General features: G+C 43.6%; 1 protein-coding gene across 1 annotated transcript in view; it reads left to right on the forward strand.

The window, feature by feature from the left end:
• The window catches only part of ELAPOR2 (endosome-lysosome associated apoptosis and autophagy regulator family member 2), a gene marked incomplete at both ends in the record, with an annotated part of 96,901 nt that overhangs the window by 40,673 nt on the left and 33,852 nt on the right, over window positions 1–22,376 (forward strand). The window contains one exon of the mRNA XM_084279305.1: window positions 8,506–8,626. Coding sequence (XP_084135431.1) covers window positions 8,506–8,626 — 121 coding nt within the window. The remainder of the gene's footprint in view (window positions 1–8,505; window positions 8,627–22,376) is intronic.

The raw sequence follows: 22,376 nt of genomic DNA on the forward strand, positions 1-22,376 counted from the left end.
GCCAGCCTTTGGTGCCAGCTGTGCTCTGACTCTGTGTTGAAATGCTACCTTTTAGGTGCTTTTAAACAAACAAATCCTTCACCTCCATGCATTTCTTCTAGCTCTTGTGCTTCATGAGCAGCCAGATGAACGGTCTGTGCACATTAGCCTAATTTTATCTAGCCAGTAACTGAGCTTTACCCTGTGAAGCTGCTTGATGTCCATCACTGGGGGTTTTCTGAGGGGTTAGGCAAACTTCTCTCAGGAATGGTTTAGGCCAGTGGCTTCTGAAGTGTCTTTCTAGCCCTGCTCCCTTTTTAAAACTCTGCCACAGCTATAACACGTTATTTCTATGAGCATCTCTGTGCAGCTCAGTAAAGAGGTGGGGGACTCTTGGACTAGGAGGTGTTCAGAGGCTGCACCAACGTACCCAAAATTGAAATGGCAGCCCAGCCCATCACAGCCTGGTGAAGACTTGTCCCACCTAATGTCAGATGCTTGCATGGAATATAGGTGTCCAAGATAGACTAGCTAGCTCCTCTAGCTCTGGAGGGAAAAACATGTACAGTTCACATGCTTTGCTTTGGACATCTGACATGTGGCTAAAATCACCTCCTCTCTCTGCTGAGCATTGCCCATGCTGCAGTATGTTCAGCAAGGGCAGGGGAAGTCCTTTGACTTGGTTGGTGTGAGAGCTCAATCAGTACCTTTCTCATTTCCACTGGGACACAATATTAATCCAAACACTTTTCTATCAGCTGTTTGTTTCTAAACATTGATAAGGCTTGTCTCTGTCCTCCTCCTGCTGACAGGGCTGCTCATGGCTTTCTGAACTTACCCCATCATTCTGCAGAGATCTCTCCACTGCAGGTCACTCCACTCAATGGCTTAGGACTAGACATTTGTTTTAATACGTTTGGGTTAAAATCCTGGAAATTATGTTTAAACAGGTTATATAAAAACTTACCTAAAATGTCATTTATTCTCATTCCTCACAAATATTGATGATATATTTTTGCTGAATTTTGGCTTCCAGTCAGTAAACCTCTTCAGTTCATCTTTATTTTGCAGATGGCTTTGGCAGTGTTTCAACCTCAGCTTCTGCTGTTTGAAACCTGGTGCTTGAATTAGGCTCAAGATGCAAATAGCCTGGTTTTCAGAAAGTCTGAATCTACACGGCTGCCTTGTGGGGTTCTAAGTAATGCAATTAGGGCTGGGCTGCTCCCTGCCAAAAAAGCCACAAATGAATTAGGCGCCCGGAAAGAGAAACACGACAGAATACACATACTTGTCTTTAGGAATTTGGGGATTTAGGAATACAGATGGAAATAATTGAAAGCCTGGCTCAAGTTTTCAGTCTAAAAGCACTAATATAAGTCATTTCAAAGGAGATTAAAGAGGAACGTGTTCATGTTCAGGAGAGGTGGTAGGTGTTTGTGTAGCTGGGCATTAAGTCTGGACGAGTGATCTGACAGCCTTGCTGACTGGCGAGTCTGCTGCTCACTCATGGGCTGGGGATGACAGGAGCATGGAGAGGAAGCAGGGATATTTACTGGTGCCAGAGGATATAATTAGAAATAATGAGTACACTAAAAGAGGAGGACGGGCTAGAAGCCCAAAACTAATAAGAAATGGGAACTTGCATCTCCTCTTTCAAAGCCTGAATTAGGAAAAGTGACTGATAGGCAGCCCCTGAAGGTGCTGGAGTAGCCTCAAAGTGTTGAAAGCTCAGTTCCTGAGCATGCTGATGCCAGAGGCCGGACATGGGGAAGCAGCACGTCTTGGTGCACCAGGGAAGTGAAACTGTTGTCTCCTTTCCAGTGTGATTAATCCGGGGGGCCACAAGAGTTCTCAGTGGGGTTGGACTCACTTCTTATCTCCTGTATTCATTCTTCCCTTAAAGAGGCTTTTATTTGTGTATGGGCCTTTCTTTTTTCTTATTTTTTTATAGATACACAGCTAATCCCTGTTGCACATGTAAATATAGATAGCACATGGGTCTGTAAAGATTACAGATGCCTCTTTTGGCAAGCAATACCTTAATAGCATTGTGTGCAGTTAATCGGGTTAAGCAGAAGTATTCAGTGGAGCAAGCAGCGCACGTTCAGTGAAGGAATAAGTGATAGACCTCTCAAAAGCTGTTTAGTAATATCGTGTCAGGTAGGGTAGATGCTTTTTTTTTCTTTTTTTTTCCTGGCTCAGTGATGTCTGTAGCTGGAAAACAACATAAGTGTGGTGAGCTGTTAATTTGCAAGAGGCTTTTGGTATTACATTTCATAACAGATATAGTAAATGGTTATTGCTCCTGGGCTTCATCCATTGTTCTCTGCCCAGATCAGTTCAGTGCAGTGAGGTATAAGGGCTGTGCTCTCTCTGCCCTTCAGTTCCAGTTCAGTGGGAAGGGCTACAGGGCATCTCCCATCTAGGGGAAAGGAGGGAATGAAAAGATTGGTGAAGGAAAATAGGAAAGACATTGGAAGTGGGTGTTGCTGCTCTTGTTGTGGAAGAAGCTCAGTACTACAAGGGTTCACCCAGGAGAAAGCTCTTCACAGAATCATAGAATTGCAAGGTTGCAAAAGACCTTTAAGATCATTGAGTCCAACCATTCCTGTCCTATGCTAAATCATATCCTTAAGTACCTCATCTACCCATCTTTTAAACACATCCACTCAACCACCTCCCTGGGCAGCCTGTTCCAGGCCCTGACAACTCTTTCAGTGAAAACTTTTCTCCTAACATCTAATCTGAACCTGCCATGATGCAGCTTTGTCCTATCTCCTGTCACCTGGCTGAAGAGACCATCTCCCACCCCTCTACACCCTCCAGCCAGGTAATTGTAGGAGGTCATAAGGTCTCCTCCTCAGCCTCCTCTTCTCAAGGCTAAACATCCCCAGCTCCCTCAGCCACTCCTCATATGATTTGCCCTCCTCTTCAGTCACTGGCGAGGAAAGTGATGCTTCTAGATGTTCAGAAATGCCCTGAAACAGGCATTTACTTTAAGATGAGAGGAGCTGTGCCCTGGAATTGCCTGTGTCTGTCAACTGTTGTAAAGGAGCATGAGATGACTAGCTCAGATGTAGAAGTCTGCACTGGAGGTACCTAACGCTACATGCATTGGGTCTGGGGACCTGGGCAAGGAAAAGCACTTGGGAGCCACTTAAAATCAAGCCCAGGGTTGTTTGAGAAAGGGGCAGTGGAGTTGTAGGACGTGCTGTGGGGTATATGCCTCGCTGAAGTGTTGCTCAGCCAGCTCTTGGTGGGCTGTGAGCTGAAGGGCTGCAGGGAAGGAAGTGCAGGTGCCCCCAGGGAGGCCAGAGGTGTCTGCTAGAGTTTTACAGAGGATGTGTGCTAAGGTGACAGATGCACACCATCGATCCAATATCGATGTTTTTTGAACACAGGACATTGGATAAATTCTGTTGTCTTTTTCTCCCCCTGGCAGGGCTGTGATCAGCTCACCATCTCTTTGACGTCATGTGCCTGCACAAGGGCATCTTTTCTGTACACGGTGTCCTTCAGAGAGAGCAGATGTATGTCAGAGAGTTTATTACATCAGCTTTGCATGGTAGTGCAGTTGTGATTTCACTAATATTCCAAGAACAATAAAGCAAAATTTAGCACAGGGTAAAACCTATTGCCTATTTTGGGTGGTATTTCTCAGGTTACTATTAACCTTTCATGTGAAATTTAATGCTGAGGACTACACATTGATTCTGGCAGCTTCTTGGAACAGCATCAATTTTCCATTTAGAAAATTGCTGGTTTTTTTTTTTTTAAAAGATTAACCCTAAATGGGGTATTGTTCATTTTTTTCTGAAAGACACTTTCCTATGGAAAAGCACTCTCTGGGGCTGAAATTCAAACCACTTTTGCCAAAGCTTAGGAATTATGAGCAATAAAATAGGATACATTATAGGAAATAACAGCTGAAGTGGGGGAGGGACATGTTTAGAAAATTAAGGCCAAGCACAGAAAAGTAATAAAACAGAGTCAGAATTATAGTTAAAATTAAAACAGGCCCATGGCCAAATTTAAAGACACTGTATGTCTGTATGACAGTGAGGAAAAAAGCATTGAAAGCAAAGCCAGAGTAATAGCTGGCAATGGATAACATCTGACCATGGATTTGCTGTGAAATTCATGTCAGAGAACTGGTGGGTAAAGAAATTTGTCCGTCAGGGAGGAGAAGAAATCCCAACGTAATGCAACAGCATTTTTCAGTGAAAGGCAAAGGTGCTGGAAGTGTTTGGGTGCTGAGGAGGCTCCTCTGTCAGCCTTCTATATCTGGAAGTTCAAATTGCTGAGGCAGATTAGAAGTGCTGAGCCTGGTAAGCCAGCGTTAATGGGTGATTTCCAGCGCCTACGTACATCGTGTGTACTCTGACGGCATCAGTGCTGCAGACAAGGCGTGCTTACACATACAGATACAGATACAGAGGCTGCACTGAGTGCTGAGGACAGTCGCCATGGCTGCTAAACAAGTGTGAGGTGCTGGATCGTTTAGCCAAACGAGAGGTTCATGCAGTTATATTCATCCACTGTAAGCTGCCAAGCTGGTTAATGTAAAACTGGCCAGTGGGGAAGCCACAGTTGCGAGCTGCTGTCATGCCTATGATGTAAGTTGGATGTGTTCTAGTTAAAAAAGAGGGATACAACTGGGTCCTCAGTGTTTGTTTCTAGGCAAAACTGTGGTATAGGGAAGAAGGAAAGGAAAAGGAAAAGGAAAAGGAAAAGGAAAAGGAAAAGGAAAAGGAAAAGGAAAAGGAAAAGGAAAAGGAAAAGGAAAAGGAAAAGGAAAAGGAAAAGGAAAAGGAAAAGGAAAAGGAAAAAAAAGAAAGGCAGAACTCGGCTAGGGATGTGATCATTCAGGTACATATAACAAGAAGGGAAGATGAAGGAAACTGTACCCTCCTAATGAGCAAAAGTAGGAGACCTGTCTACAGCTGACATGGAGAAAGATGAGGTACTTAACAGAGTTTGCCTTGGTCTTCACCAGCAAGTGCTCTAGCCACGCTCCCCCAATTCACAGAATCCAAAGTCGGGGACTGGGAAAATTAAGAACTGCCCACTGTAGGAGAAGATCAGGTTCAAGGCCATCTTAGAGACCTGAAGCTGGACAAATCTATGGGACCTGATGAGATGCATCCACAGGTCATAAGGGAACTGATGGATGAAGTTTCTAAGCCACTTACTATCATAGTTGAGAAGTCGTGGCAGTCCAGTCGAGTTCCCATTGATTGGAAAAGGGGAATGATAACCCCCATTTTTAAAAAGGGAAAAAAGGAAGATCTAATGAACTACAGGACGCTCAGTTTCATCTCTGTGCCAGGCAAAATCATAGAGTAGGTCCTCCTGAAAGCTATGCTCAGGAAGATGGAAAATTAGGAGGTGGTTGGTGAACACTGTCACTAGTTTTTCCAGAGATTCCCCATTATCAGAAATATCCAAGGCCAGGCTTGATTGGGCTTTGGGCAATCCATTAAGGTCTCTTCCAACCAAAACCAGACTGTGATTCTACAAATCTGTGATTCTAAGCATTAATTTGTGGAACCTTCATAACAGTTAATTAGCAGAGGAAGAATCAAATCCGTAGAGTGATTTACAGATGTAAATTCAGTTTAAGGTCAGTTAGAGAACAAAAAAAATAAATGCACCTCTTCCCCATTTGAACTCAGCTTAGTAGAGAAAAAAGTAATGGAAAGGGGTCCATGTAGGAACTCTAGTTCTGCTGTATAACCTTCCTTGTTAGCCTTGGGACTTCTCTGTGGACACAGCTAGTAACACCTCGTGAGGAGGTGGTCAGAGTGAAGGACGCCTGTTTGGTCCATCTTTCATAATCTTCTACTGACTGAGTAAAACTGGAGAGATTTTCATGGAGGATTGGAAGAGGAGAGATGGACACCTGAGTCTTCTGCCTGAAATTGGAAGGAGAGATGGACACCTAAGTCTTCTGCCTGAAATTGGAAGGAGAACAGAAACCCTTTTTTCTGTATAACTTCAATTACTGTCCTGAGTTTTGAATATCTGGTGATAGCTGACAATCAGGCAACCATTAGAGGGGATGCTTCTGCACTGCATTGTGTGTCCCTCCTATGTGCACCATTTCTGAGACCCACTACAGCTGGAGAGGGATTGCATGCTGGCTAGATATCCCTGAAGGGTATTTTGAGAGTGTGGCTATGAGAGCAACCTGAATTGCTGACACCGAACTGTTCTCTGTAATTTTTTTATGTGATATGAAAAAGAAAAGAGATCTGAACATGAGTCAGATTTAGAACATTTCAATATCCTTTCCTTTAGTTCACTCCAGTCTTTCAGATTTAATCTAATGGCTATTTTTTCTTATGTGATATGAACTATGAGTTGGATCTATATGTTATTTATGGTTTCTGGTTGCCTTATAGGCAGATTTCATATCAACATGATTCAGGGCTGTTGTTTGTTTTTTCTGTTTCTTGAAGATTATATAATGAGTTAAAAGAGGGGAAAATGCATATTTTAATTGAGTATATCTGTAGAGTTGAGAGTGTGGAATATTGGATTTAATGTGTGGCTCTGGGTTTGACAATATCTTCTTATGCCTTGATTTGGTCTTGGGACAAGTAGTTTTCCTCTCCACTGTGTTGTTAGTTAGGTTCCTAGACCATAAGCTGAGCCACAAAGACATTTATTGAACCATGAAAATATTAATTCCAGAGAAACTAGATTTTTATCTCAACTTAGATGTAAAATGGCAAAGGCTTTAATGATATTTGGGTAGAACTTTATTAATATCTTAATATCTCTGGAGAGCTATGGTAACTAGGAAAAACATTAAACTCAGTATTGTTTGTTTTCTATAAGCCAATGAGGAGAAATGCAAGTATTCCCCTTGTAAGTCAGCTGAGTATTTGCAGGGATGAGCTGATCTATACCAGAGCTAGACCCTTATCCACCTGATTCCCTTATCCTCTGTCATCACGTGGGATGTTGGCACTGCAAGGGGTCATAGAATGAGCAGGGAAAGATTGCCCCCAAAATAATCCTTGTGCACAGAGTACGTCCTCCTAGGCTGGAGTAGTTTAGGGACTGATGTCTGTGGCCATGGTGGCACAGATCTTTAGGAGAGCAGATTTATGCTGCCTCATGGGTGGCTTTTGCTGTAGTGAGAGTGAGACGTGCCAGCTAAAGAGCAATTCTGCTTGTGACTTGGGCTGCTGACATGACCACTGCTTTCTGCCTCCTTGGTTCATGGCCAGTTCTGCCAGCAGAAGCCAGCTACATTGAAAGGAGCCAACCAAACTTCATGGATCTCGCACACTAGCCTGCCCTAAAGCTGTGTAAACCTTGAACCTGTGGCTAAAGCTCTGATCCTGTTTTCCTCAGTCCTGTGTTTCTGTGTGCTGTTTTTATGAGCCACGCAGGGCTGTGCAGTGTTGGAGGTGGGGTTCCTCTGAGGAGATGGAGAAGTGTCCCTCAGTAGCCAGTGGAGATAAAGAAGTGTTTCTAGGATATGTGTTATTTCCTTGTCCCCTCTGCAGCAGGTTTCTGTAACAGGCATGTGGTCAATGTTTTCCCTCTATTGACTGCCAAGGGAGCTGGAGGTGACAGTACCCATGTGGAGACATCTCAGGGAGCTTGTCAATATCTGTCATTTTAATATAGGTCTGTTCCCTCTGAAGGAAGTTATGCTCCAGTACTAGCAGCTTCACCCAGACTCTGGTTCAAGAATGAGGTGTTGCAAAGGTTTATTTTAATAGTAAAATTCCAGGCTATGGATTTGGAAACAAAACCACAGAAGCAGAAATCAAATGTAACTAGACGTGAGTCTAGATTGTATGTGTGTTCTGGATCAATATTATAAATATGATGGATAGCTAATATTCTTTTCTAACTAGTACTATGAAGTTTCTTACTTCTTTTCACTTAGAGTGCTCAGGGCTTCTCTCAGTCACAGAGACCATGGGTCTTATCTCCCCTCATGCCATGATTCTTCCTTCAGGCATTCCGCAGACCTGACCTTGGATGGCATTTTCAGAGGTATCCCAAAACAGGGTTTATCTTCCTCTGCAATTAATGAAGAGAGAAAGGAATTCACAGAATCATATTCATCCCATCCGTTTTAGACATCCCACCTAACATGGGATGTCTTGTTCTCTTGGTATAGCTTGCTCCATTGGCCAAAAAGGAAGCCTGGTTGGTTGCTGTAGGTCAGACACCCTGACGGCCAGAACTTTTGGATCAATCCTGCTCCAACAGATTGGGAAAAAAATTCTAGTGGAGTCTAGTGTTCTGTCTCTCAAGTGCTTTTGCAAATCCCACTCTCTGCCTTAGCATTTGTGCTGCACAGAGTCTGATGTGCTTTTTTGCTTGCTCTGCGATGATACATGGTGATCATGAAAGCAGTGAGAGTACTGCACAGTATGTTCCATGCCAGCTACTTCCTTTCTGGTTAATTATAACTGAGTTTTCTAATCCCAGTCTTGATTAATGAGCTTAATATGCAAATGTTATGATGAAACTGAAACTCTTTGTAATTGCTTGCAGACAGATTACCACTTCGAGTACACAGAGTGCGACAGCAGTGGCTCCAGATGGAGGGTGGCTGTCCCAAATCCGTCGGTGGAATGCTCTGGACTACCCGACCCGGTGAAAGGGAAGGAATGCAGTACGTTGGCACTTTTCATTTTACAGACTGTTAATAGCTGCTTGTGCTATTTACCCTTGTACGGCTTCTTATCTCTGCCGGCGATATCCTGAGTGTCCCTGAGTTAGTCCTTCCCTTGGAGCTGTGGAGCAGCGATTGTCTTCGCAGCGTAGTTGTGTAACTCAGTGTCTGCTGCAAGTACCCTTGTATGCCAGTTCACAGATAAGGTGTGCCTGTTGCAACACCCCTTGATGGAATTGCTTGCCTTGAGTTGCCCTACTCTTAACTTCTGCAGCTCTCTCCTGTTCCTCACTGCATCTGTGGCTACACCATGCAGCTATGTTGGCCAAAATGGTGACTGTAAATTGCCAAATTCTGATTGCATGGTGTCCACATTCTCATCACCTGCATTATTTAGCTAATTAAGACGCTGAATGCTTAAGTAATGGTAAATGTCTTATTTGCCGGAGTTATTTTCATGATGAAGCTTTTGCATTTTATTTATTTATGTATTTATTTTTAACAACTTGGAGTGTTCTCATATCATTCAGTCCTGCATTTTTTTTAATATTAAAACACTTATTTACATAAGGGGTGTAAGTGCCGCTCTGCAAATACATTTGAACTGCTCCCTGACTCGTTTGTAGCTTCCCAGGCTGAATGCTCTTTCCTATCACACTTCCTTACTCTAGAAATTCTCTTCACAAAAGAACTTATAAGTTTTTTATTTTTTCAGTAATTTGTACCAGGGGTATAAATAATGTCTGACAAACAGGATGGACAATGGCAACATCATTTCATAGCGTCCTAGAATCATTGACTGGTTTGGGTTGGAAGGGACCTCAAAGCCCAGCTAGCTCCAACCACCTGCCATGGGCAGGGACACCCTCCATTAGCCCAGGGTGCCCAAAGCTCCATCCAACATGTTCTTGAACCCTGCCAGGGATCCAGGGGCAGCCACAACTTCTTCAGGCACCCTGTGCAAGGGCCTCACCACCCTCACATTTTATCTAAATACAACCTAGTTTGCTTTAAAACCATCCTTCATTATCGCTACACTCCCTGATAAAACGTCCCTCTCCATCTTTCCTGTAGCCATTTTAGGTACTGGAAGGGGCTCTCCTTGGAGCCTTCTCTTCTCCAGGCTGAACAAGCCCAACTCTCTCAGCCTGCCCTCATAGCAGAGGTGCTCCAGCCCTTTCATCACCTCCATGGCCTCCTAGGGACTCGTTCCAAGGGATCCATGTCTTTCATCTTGTGTTTTTCCCTGACTTCCTCTTTCAGTTCTACTGTAGGAGAAGTGAGATTTACTCATTTCTGACTCTCCTGTAAGGTTTTATTGTTCATTTTTATGACTTATGTTCCAGCGTGAGGCACATATATGCTTTCTGTGGCAGTTTTGACCACCATAGTATTTGTAAGCATCATTTGAGAAATTGCCTGTATCATTCCTGGTATTTAGGTTTAGTTTCTCAGGTTATAAATGTGTGTCTGTATATCATTATGATGGTTTTTTTCAATCACAGATACACAGAGCTGGGGAGCACCTCAGGTAATCCCATAAGTCATTCCCCAGCCCAAATAGCAGTGACTCTGTCATTCACAGCTGATGTTTGGCTGGATTGTCTCCAGAGGCCTCTGGTGATGAAGAACCCATAAGCTCTCCAGATATTTCCTCATGTGTTTTGTTCTTTTCATCTCCCCTCTTGCTACAGTTTTTTCTGCTGTTGAATCTCCCATCAAGCCTGTTGCTTTTTGCTGTCTGCACTGTAAAGGAGCAGATAGTGTTACCCCTTCTGCTGCACAGCCACTTCTGGTGTACTCTGGAGTACACAGATATAAATAATTTTTTTCTGACATATACTATTTCTTCTTAAATCTTGTGATAGATGGTTTAAGGTCCAGCAACATTATTCTGTCCTCGACTTTCTGCTACAGATTTTGACAAATGATGCACTTGTCTTTTCATCTTCTCTTATTTGTGTGCCTTTCTGGCCTTAAATCAGTTCCAATGAAAATTCAACTGGTTTATAACAATAGTTGAATCTCTGGCTTCTCCACATTTGCAGCCCTGTAGACAAAAGAAAAACTTTGCCCAGTAGGTTGGCTGTGATATTATACTCCAAAGTACAGGATTCTGTTAAATACACTGGAAAACTTCTATCAGTAGTTGCCTTTGCTCCTTGAAGCATTGCTGTTAAGTCCCATGGCAATTCAGCTGGTTTGGGAAGCAATTGGATATTGGACTTTTTTTACTGAACCCTTCAATTCTTATCTCTCCTGATTCTTGTGAGTGCAGCGGTGTTAATGTACTTCTGTCTTATTTTGTATCTGTAGCAGATTATCTGGCTTCAGGAGATGTCTGGCTACATTTTGATGGCAAAAGTCATTTTAGGTTTCTCATCTCTCAGGCTTTCACCTTTTTGCTCTAAGAACAGCCAATTTTTCAGGCTGAAAACATGAATCTCTCAACAGCCATCAATCCCTGCAGGAATGTGTAGGGAACACCCATCCTGTTCGGCTCGGCTAACGTGGTGGTTTTGACTGCAAAATACTTGAACCACTGCAGAGTTTGGCTGACAGTTTATTCTTCAGTGGGTGGGATGTACTGGGAGAAGTAGCTTTTGGAAATTACGTGCCCTCCAGCTCTTTAGGGTTTGCACATGGGGGTTTGTTGTTGGCAACGAGTTGTAGTGAAAATTCTGACACACACCTCCTCCTTGACTTGCTGTATTGGCTGAGCTGGTGGCTTCAGTCTCATCTGACAATGCAGCAGTTGGACCAAGGCTTTCTTATATGAAAAGCACAAATTCCTGTAGCTTGAGGAAAATGGCAGGTTCTGTATTGGGGCTGCTATGAATCTCGTTCCCAGTGAATCATGCACACAGTGAGACTGTGCTACAGGCTCGGCTGGGGGTTGCCCACACATCTCACCAATAAATTAATGACTCCATGAGATGCTTTCCTTTTCTCATAGGCCTAATGTTACTTTATGCTGAGGCCTAGCAAGAAATACCGTAACTATGATACATCCTTTGACATATGAGTCTTTCTGAACATTCTACTACTTTACTCAGATTCTCCTACATCTTGTAGATCCTACCTGTGCCACATCATACTGACACTGGGGCTCATCTTGACAATTGGTAGAGCCCTGGACTCCTTCAGGTATCTCTTTCAGTCCTTGAGCCTGTGGAAAGGGGGACCACAATACAATTACTCCAACTAGGATGATTTCCAGTTTTAGAGACCCGTTATCTTCAGAAGTTTTGGTTAGTATATATTAGTCCTGAGATGTAATAGACCTAACTATGTCTCTGCTCTTAAAAAAGGGGTTGTAGTCATGTAGCATCATGAGCTCTTAGTGCTTTTGTGTCTCCTTGAGGTTGGCAGAGCCCTCCTTGGTGACAGTTAGGACACAGTGGATATGGAGGAATCTGGGTGAGAAAGTGGATTTTTTTTGGAACTCATCTGCCACTGCTGCTGACTTCATGATGAACTGTTTGCAGTTGTTTTCATGTAGTCAGAAATGCCTGCCTCTTCAGAGTATCTGCTATTGATCTTTACTGCTCCCTGAAAACAGCAGTGACTTGCAGGCTGTCATTAATTTTGGATCCTTCGAATACTGTGCCAGCCTCTCCAGCTTCCAAATGCTTTACAGTCATGCTCTTTAAATTGTGCCTGAACTAGGAATTCAAAAGATGGTATAACAATATGTTGAATGTCTCCAATCATCTCTGTAAGTATGTCTAGACTGGGGTCTCCAGTGGAGTGGAAAGACACTTGAGATTGCTAAAAATGTATTAGCTCAGGTGATTCATGTATCTAGAGCAATCTAACTGTGGCACCAGAGCTCAGGCAGTGTCTCGAGATGTGCTCATTTTCAGGATGCTGTGTTTTACTGCTTTTCATCTGAATGAACCCAGTTAAAATTAGGTTGGATATGTCTGTGCTCGGCTGCATTTTGAAGTGCGTGATGACCTGCAAAGCACAGCTGACTGTGACCTACTGAGAGTCACTGCCAGCATTCCAGAAACGGCTGTAGTCTCAGAAACATGTCAGGATTCAGCCCCTTTTTTGTCTGCAAAAACTCAACCAGCAAAGTTGACCTGCGGAGAAGAGAGGATCCTCTGAGAAATGGTCATGGGGTTCAGAGTAGAAAGGACTGTCACATTTTGACTGCTTTATGACCTGGTTATATTAAGAGGGGAGGGTTTTTTGCCTTTATCTTGCCATGAGCACAGAGCAGCATGATGACCCACCTTCCCTTCCTGCTACCCACCCCTCCGCATCTCTCTCATCCAGGAGCTGGGAAGAAAGAAGGAACCTCACATGATAGATGTTTATGATGCTGCAGGAGGTCCTGCTATTCAGTGACCCCAGACTGGGGAGGAAAAGTGCAGGAGCAGCTCTGCAGCACAGTACCTTGTTTGCAATGCAGTGGGACAACATGCTGCCTTCTATATTTCACTGCCCTCTTTTTTTTCTGATGCCCTTGCCCTGTGGGGCTGCAGCCATCCCCACTTTCAGACCCCCACATCAGGGTGTTGGCCTGCATTTTGCCATTCAGCACGGTGTGGTGCTTCAGGGCTTGAGCTGCTTCTGGACAGGCAGTGGCATGGTCACGCCAGACTGCTCAGCCACCTCTCTCAGGCTTGTGTTTGTTCAGAGATGAGTCATAGTTTTGATGCCGCCACATCACAGTTACAAAGGATCCTGCAAAGAGACACAATAACAGTGCAGCAAAGATCTTGGCAAGGAAAAAGGCAATATTTATTACAGCTGTAGCCACCTTGTTTGGCTCTCTTCTGCTCCCTGTCTACCACAGCCCCTCATTTTGGAGGTAAGGTGCATACGTGGAGGCAAAGAGCATGGTGCTGGAGTTGTGGTGGACAGAGAGCCTCCTTGGGTGAAATGCAGACCTCTGAATTACTCCATTATTCTTGACAGAATGCGATTAACTAATTTGGTCGTGTTCATTTTTAATTACTACAGATCTCACTCTGATCTCCTTGTGAGTCTGATAGCAGGAAGGGAATTTAGCTGATAAGGATCGCTGCCATCAGGGCAATGGAAACTATTTATGGCAACCAATGGGAGCAGTTTGTTTTCGGGGCTAGGCCCTTACCAGCACCCCTTTATGGCTCGTATCTCTGAAAACCCTTTGGGGGGCTGTATGCAGTATCTAATGGGGACCCTTTGGGACCTGGCAGGGGGAGCAGGACTTGGCAGTGTGTTCCCACTGACACTGTGCTGCAGGCTGTTTCGGTGGCCAGAGTCAGGCTTTTCTGCCAGCCTGACCATATGCTGCAGGCTGTGCACTCACATTAAAAGCCTGAATTTGGAGCCTGCCTTCCTTCCTTCCATGTCTCCTTTCCTTCCTCTCTTCTTTGTCTCCTTTCTCTCAAGTACAACCCAAATACCTGGTTCACAGTGTGCCCTGTGCCCAGGTGCACTGATTCACTCCTCTTGGCAGAGTTTGTGACCAAGAAGGGTGTTTGCATTTTGACTCAAAATTATTTTTTTTAATATTAACTCTCTTATTCCACAGAACAAGAGTTATATTTTCCATTCCAAACAAGAATAGTCTGCACCTTTTCTCATAAATATCTGTCATTTTTAGTGGCTCCATGTGCATAATAAAGAAACTGTAGTGAGAGTAAGAGAGCAATTGCAAATGGAGTTGCTGTGGAGTTATTAATGGATCTGCTTAGCAAACTCCACCTTTACCTGGTGCCACTAAGGCAGGAGCACCTTTGAAATCAGAAATCGGTGTTTGAGGTGAGGCATGTGAGCATGTGCCAAATGGTAGGCACGTGAAAAGCTCCACTGACTTCAGAAAATAGACTGTCCTTAACGACAATGGACTTCACTGGGGCCTGAGAGCAGAATTCGACCTGATTTATTGTTACTGAGCTGTGTTCATTGAGTTCGTTCTAACTTGTGTAATCTGCTCCTAGGATACCACGGGAGGAGATATGGATCTTCCCGCTAATTGCAGTGCACTTTAGACACAATCAGGGCAAATGGACCTTTTTAAGTCTTACAGGTTTTATAACACTTTAAGGCAGTTTAAGTGATCTTCAGGAGCTTTAAAATTATGCTTTTCTAACAGAAAACTTAAATAGAAGGTTTTCAGTTTGATGTTCTCCACGCCCCTGGTAAGATCCCAGGCAGGTAAGAAGTTCATCTGCTTCTAACTCCCTGCAATTCAGTGGGCATCTACAAATGTTGCAATGTACAGTGTGTGTTGCATATTTGTGTAGATGGATAATATAAAATGAATGATCCATGTCTGGCAAAACCTGCAGCCTCCTGGCATTAAGTTCACATCTGTTTGTTGTCAACTAGATTTGTGCTCAGGCAAATTCTGTGTCGTCTTTGTGCTAAAGAATCGGTTCTTCTGGAGCTTTGCTTACAGTTTTGAAATCTGGCTGGTGAAGGCTTAGAAATAGCAATGATAACATTTTTAAAAGTTTCTTTAATGCTTACATTATTCACATGTGGATGTGAATGTCCATACAAATGCTCCAGTGAGAATGGTGCTACTTATTGCATGATTATATATATTTATGTTATCTCAAAACAGTTTTATGTAATTATAAAACCCAAACATTATCACCACAGTGTCATTGTCTTCATATATAAATGCATTTAAGAACTACTTTTTATAGGGCTTAAACAAATCCAGAGTTACGGCCTCTTGAAGCAAACACATAAATCCTAATAAATCTCTAGAGAGGGTTTATTTCTTCTCCCCTTTTTCATTTGACATTCACCAAAGATTATTTTCTGGTCTCATTAATGGGCTTTGAAATGACTGAGATTTCTTTGTTTCAAGTGAAGAGAGGAAATATGGTGACATCAGCGTAGCGACGAGGACTAGGCATGTATCCATTCTCATTCTTTTCTCATGGCTTAAAAGTACTGGATCTTGTCTTCATCAGCCTTGATGCACTAATATTTTTTTTTTCGTTTTTTATGTCATTCAGACTTTGCTTCTTTGGGTATTCACCTTGGAAGAAACAATGAGGTCAAGCTATTCATGGCTGCTGGTGTTAAACCATGTCATTCAGGTCTGACATATGCACATAGATGTACTTACATAAGGTGACAGATGCTGTTGGGTACCCTGAGCTGTAGAAAAGAACTATTTTGAGACAATGTTCCAGAAGTGTATTTAGAAGATCTCCCCTTCCATTCCTCCATCCTGGAGATTGCTCACTTGAATGGTATATACTGATATCCTCCCTTGTTTTGATTAATAACTTCTCTTCTCCCCTCTCTTTTGAACAGTGGTATAGCTCCTGTGAAGCTGCCTGTCCACCTATAAGAGTCACATATGGAGGGTTGCTCTCTCAAACCAAATTAGCCCCAAAAATGGGTTCTTATGGGCCAAGAAATGCAGAGAATCTGAGAATTTCTCAATGTGCTATGGCCGTGGCCCTTGATGTCTCATGTATTACCTAGTAATTAAGGATGTCTGATGGAGAAAAACGTAGTATAACTCTAGAGCCATTTTTCACACCACCAGCAAGATGTGCAAGAAGTAGATTTCAAAGTAATGATCTTTATAGGGGCACTTTTGTGTGTATTGCCTGCAGGACTGGGCAGCTCAATTTTACCTCTGTCTCTTTTGTATCCCTAGCAAAGTTTTTTATGTCTGTTCTGAAAGGAAAAAGAAAAGCTTTCACACTGGGGTGGGGACTAGCACACAGCAGCAGAGGCTGCTCTGAGGAGCACTGTGAAGCTGAGGAATTAATGCAAGGCTGTCATGTAGCAACGATGTTTAGGCAGCAGTGCTGTGCATGGCACAGTGTGGGAGTTGCTACTAAAGGTTGTGATTCAGCAGAGCGCTCAAGCAGATGTTTATTCCCATTCTTCTTAGGACATCCCAGCTAATGCATGTTCCTAACTCAAGTCAGGTAGGTGAGTCCCCTTGAAGGCATTAGGTTTATTACCTGGACTGGGGCTCAAGGCTACATTTAGCCATGGCATTTCCATCTGGATGTTCTCCCAATGCGTATTGTTGCCTTCAGAGCTTTACAAGTAATTGTTCCAGATTTTTTCCTCTCTGCATGTGCAATACACTGCCTTTGCAGAAGTAGTCCTGTTGTTAGCTTTCTGAAGAACAGATTCTTTTTAATAGTTAAAAAAGCAGAAGAGTTTGCACTGGACCCACAGAGTTTATTTCCTGGAGAAGAATTACCAGGAAGGGCATGTTGGCATGTGGATCGAGACTGTCAAGAGGAAGGTTGGCCTTACTGTCTTTTGGTGATTTCTTCACTCTATTTGTGTACACAATGTAATTAAATGAGCTAAGCCCAGCTTCCTCTGAGGCACTAATTTCTCTTTCAACAGGAAAGCAGCCGGCAAGACCTTGTGATTTGCTGTGTCTTGGTAGAGGGATGAGAGGCACGCTCTGTGTGTGTGTGTATGCATGTGTGTGCGTGCACATGCGTGCAGAGAGCATCACAAGCGGCACTAGAAGCCATGTGCACCAACCACTTTTGTTAGTGAGCAACCAAAATAAAGGTGATGTAGTCAGTGAGGGATGGAGAGCTACTCACCCACCTCGAGGCATGTTTGCTGCCATCTCCAGTGCTGAGCTACGTGGATGATGACTATCTTCCTTTCACAAATTTTTAAGTATTCCCATTCCAAACCCACCCCTTTCAGTGTCCAAATGATAAAATAAAAGTGATGATAAAACCACCCTATGTTCCAAGCCAGCTGGGGAAAACAGGACTGCCCCTGTCAGAGGTGAGCTGCAAAAAGTGTTGCTCTGTTTTGTAATTTCTTGGGTAAAAGGAAAAATTATTTACTCTTAAGAAAAGGAAGGATCTCTTCCACAGAAGGTGCTCTTCCCCAGGTTACAACAGCTTTCAGTGTGTTCACATTTCCAGCCTAAACAGCCTTGACAGATATTTTTTCTTAAATTAAGATTCAGTCTGGTTCCTGGTAACACGTTGGGATATAATGACTGAAGAAAACGAACATCAATTATTCACAGTCTATTGGAGAAGCCTCGTATAAATTATTCACGGAAGACATTCTGAAGCTGGATGCGATTATAGGAAACATTAATAATGAAGCAATGATTTCCTCTTGTCCTTTGGCTTTCTTTTTTTTCTCATCATCCTGTATTTTGGTTGGTCCTTGGTTCCACGTTGTGTGGACCCCTATGTCCCAGGGTATCACTGAACAGATGTCTCTATGTATTTGTCCTTGGCCACATCTTCCCCTCCAGGTTTGTTGCCTGTGTCTCTTGAACCCAGCAGCTGTTCAGAAGGACAACTGCATGATTGTGCCATCCTCCTGTTTTTTTTACTGAGCCACAGTCTTCACGTCTGGCACTGGGAGGCCGAGATAATCCAGCCCAGACTCTGCCTGCAGGAGGTGGCAGCATCTCACCTGAACCCCAGGCAGTGGGGCTTTGGCTGAACAACAGAGGAATGGAGAGAGATGGAAAGCCAGTGTTTGGGATTATTTTTCCTTTGGATTTTCAATGGATTGGGTAGAATTGCTCCATTGCTACCCCCCTTATTATAATCTGGCAAAATCCAGTCCTGTGTCTTTTTAAAAATTGTAGTGTATTGAGAGATGGGGAGTGCAGAAGGATTTACATGAATGTGCATGTGTTCAGTGGCAATAGAAGAAGCAGAGGAGCTGAAATAATTTTAGGTATCATAAGTAAGAAATATCTGGAGAAAAATGTCTACTGAGGAGACAGATAGAGATAGAAGTAGTGGGTCCAAGTGGTGTTGGATGGGAAGCTAGCCAAGGGAAGCTGTAAGACCGAGTGTGTGTGTTGTGTAAAAGAGGAAAGCAATTGAATGTATTACAGGTTTGGAGTTGGAGGATGCAGAGCATTGAGGCAGCTTTGATTAATCTTATGGTGAAATCACAAATGCTCTGATCCATCTCACAGTGTAGCAATATCTGGGAGATGTATTTACATGAGAAGACACTCCAGCGGAATGTTTCAGACCTCAGAAGTTGAGTAGGTATATAGATGTTAAGCTCTGCTCTGTTAGTTCAGCTGTGTTAGTGATAAGCCTGCCTTGAGCCCCAGCATCAGAAAGTTAAGCAACATGAGGCTGTTAGGGTCAGTTTCTAAAAGAGAAACATGCCAGCTAACATTGATCCTAGTCCTCCAAAATCACTGGGAAGGCCCCAGCTGTACCAAAAAGAAAACACTGGACGCTGGAGCCTTGCAGTCAAAGGGCAAATGAGAAGGCAAGCGTGTTTATGGTCTGTTTTGCCCTCTGGGGAGCCGTTTCCATGTCTGCAAAGTGATTGTAAAGTGCTATTAGATCTGCAAAGTAATATATTGCAAGCACTCTTTGGAATTGGTTACAGAGGGGGCAGGGCTCCTGCTTCAGGATGCCCCACATCCAAGGGATGTCCCAGGAGGGAGGCAAGATACCATTGCTCTTGACTTAGAGAGTTTAAGAGGAGGAGGATTAATTAGATTGACTAGTTTGACCTCACAGGCCATTAAAATGCATCCAGTTAGGCTGATGCTGAGGCTGATAATTCATATTTGGCATGAGCTTTTCTTCCATATGGTGTCCAGTTATGGTATGAAGCACTTGAGAGACAAAGGGTCCATCACATGCCATGACAGATTGTTCCAGCAATCAGTCATTCTTCCTATTAAAAATGTGTGTGCTGTTTCCAATTTGAATTTGCCTGAGTTCAGCTTCCAGGAGGTAGCTCTTATGCAGTTCCCTGCTTGATTAGAGAGTCTAGTGGGATCCTGTGTTTTCTCACCCTGGAAATGCTTATATATTAATCAAGCTGACTCTCAATCCTCTTTTGATAAACTAAATAGACTAAGCACATCAGATCTCTCACAAGACATTACCCCTAATTTTAAAAACATTTTAAGTCCTTTTGTTCTGCAGTGACCTCTTAAAAATACCAAGTCATGACTATATTCAGTATTAGAATGATCTTCTTGCCTGTAATACACACATTTCATCCTATGCTTTAATTACACCTCTAAATATATCCACAGATCTCACTAGCATCTCTTTGTATGTCTTGACAGTGGAAGCTCTCAATGAATGGTGGGTCCACTCTGACCCTGGGGGTTGGGCTCAATGATCTCTTGAGGTTCCTTCCAACCCCTACATTTCTGTGACCCTGGGACACAGTCCAGCCTTGTGCAGGCAGGGCCGTCACTCCTCACCTTCAGCGCCTTGTCCTTGCCCTTGGCTCTGTTAAAACACACAGACTTTGAGTGGGCTCAGGCGTGACAACAGTCCCTTGCCCACCAATCTTCACATGGTTCCTTTTCTATTTGCCTGCAGATCATTGACTAAAACATAGACAGCCATCAGGCTCAGTCCCGGGGCAGCAGAACTGCCCCCTTCCTCCCTGCTCAGTGACAGCTTGCCACTGATAGCCCTGTCTGGGATATGTTACTCAGGCAGTTCTTAATCCATTTAAGATGTGCCTTACTGGTACCGTGCGGTACTACCTTCTCCATCAGAATGACATGCAAAACTAAGCTAACTGTATTAGAAACCCTAAGTCTATTACATCCACTCAGTCACCTTTATCAATGACTTGTAATCCTTTTAACGAATGAAATGAGGTCTGTTTGACAAGACTTGTACAATGGTTTTGGTGGGTATTAGTACTGTAGCTCTTGTTAATTTTTTATGAAGTGAATCCGGTGTCAGCTGTATTGCATGCTTGTATGAATGTGTGCGGCTGCCTGTGGCACCGTCTGCCTAACAGTACTTTACAGCATCACTTGTGACCAAGACTGGTCACATGTACAAACCACAACATTTAATTTCTCCCCACCCCCTCATCCCCCTATTCATTTTAAGAAAGCTACAGCTGCAAATCATCAATAACCACACTGGATTCACTGGAGCCGCTGCAGGCATCACTGTATCTGGCACCACAGTAACTTGTGCTGTTCCTAACTGCCCCTGACAAGGTCCTCCCAGTTGTAAAAATGCCCATGGCAGGGCAAGTCATGAAACCTTTTAATGCGTTTCACAGTTTCTTCACAAAGAAGATCAAATTTGGTCTTCACAACGTGCGTTGCTCTGTGTAAACTGGTGTGTAGCACCCAAATTGACATCTGAAAAGTGTAATAGGAAAGTTTGCAGTAAGAGAGGAAGAGGGAACAGTGATGTGCAAGCAAGATCAATAGCATTGATTCTGGAAGAGATTTTCAGAATTGCCTATGTGATTTAGCAGCCTTAGTTCTGTTTTCTGAAACAGGGTAGGCATATAAGTAGCTGTTCAGCAGAGGGTTTGGGTTTTTTTTCAAATTAAGTTTCAAGTGTGTAAACAAATGGGCTATAGGTTTGGAGGCAGCTGGTGCTCACAAAAGCAATCTCTAAGCCTGGGGACTAATTTTCCCTCCAGAACCTGAAGGAAAAGGGAGGGGTTAGTGGAGGACAAATCAGAGCACACACTCAAAAATATTTGATTTAGACTCTCGAAACTTCACATCGCATCTTAACCTCCTATGTGATGATGCTGTCCTTCCCACTGACAGCATCCTGCATGTGTCACCCCCCACAAACACAGCGGTGCTCTGATACTATCAGGCATTTCTGTGGACAAGCAGTAGCTGATCAGCACCAGATCTGTGCACAGCTACATCTTAGTGAGATGGAGCAGCCACGAGCAAGGCAAAGTGCCAGTGCCCTGGGACGGATCATCTGTCTGTGCCCTGTCCCCGCCCCAGGCAAGTGCCTCCTGGCCCATTGCAGGGGACATCTGCTCTGCAGTGTCCCTCTGGGCATGGCCACAACCTGCCCATTTCCAGCTGGGACAGACTCCTTAATTGATGCTGCAGAGATTAAAGAAGTTTAGAGTCTTGCTTTTGGTCTCCCTTCTTGCTGGAAGAGCAAGTTGTGTGACACTCACAGAGACGACCATCTCTGTGCTCATCATATGCTGTGTTTCCTCCCCATCCCCCTCCATCCACTCCCAGACGCCTGGAACGAGACCAAATGATGCATCTGTTCCAAAGTCCAAAGTGGTTCATGTTGCAATTTGCCATGTTCAGCCCCAAATTGAACCTGGCAAGCAGCTGGCATGCTCAGAGCTAGTTTGCTTCCAGACTTACGTGTTTTGACGGGAAATGCTTCTGTCTTTGAAATGCGATTCTTAGAAAAGGAAAAGAAAGTAATTCTCCACCTAAATAAGACAAAGGTTTCTCTCTCTCCTAGAAGGTGAGCGATGGATGGCAGTCCCAAAAGTGTCAGCCTGCCTGATCTCTTATACCCCTTTTTTTTTTTCTCTAAACTGATCAGGCTGCAAGGAGTTAAAAGACATTAGCTTGGTTAAAGCAATGATCTCCACTCAACCTCACTGCAATTGAAGAGGAGGCTCTGCTACCTTCTGTGTCTTCATTACGGCAGCAAATCGCTCACAGTTAGTGACTCCTTATTTAAAATTCACAAATCTGGAACAGATTAAAGCAGTGCTCTCCATTTCTTGCTATTTAACTTGCTTTAAAAACCGTTGAAACCGTTACAGATTTGCATGTGCCATGAGAGAGCTCAAATTTTACTTCCCTTCCTGGTGGCTCCTCTGCACCCCCTTTGAAAGGGAAAAAAAATAAAGTGGGATTTATTAATGCTGCTGAAGCGGTGAGTCAGGGCATCTTTTTGCTTTTAAGGTGAAAAGCTGTACCAGGTGTGGTCTCAGTTCAGACACCGGGCTCTGAAGAAGCCGTGTTTCCAGTCCCTGCTGCAGGTACATCCTACAGCTTGAGCTGAGGTTGCAGAGG

The sequence above is a fragment of the Gallinula chloropus genome (assembly GCF_964237585.1).
Source record: "Gallinula chloropus genome assembly, chromosome: 1".
NCBI lineage: Eukaryota > Metazoa > Chordata > Aves > Gruiformes > Rallidae > Gallinula > Gallinula chloropus.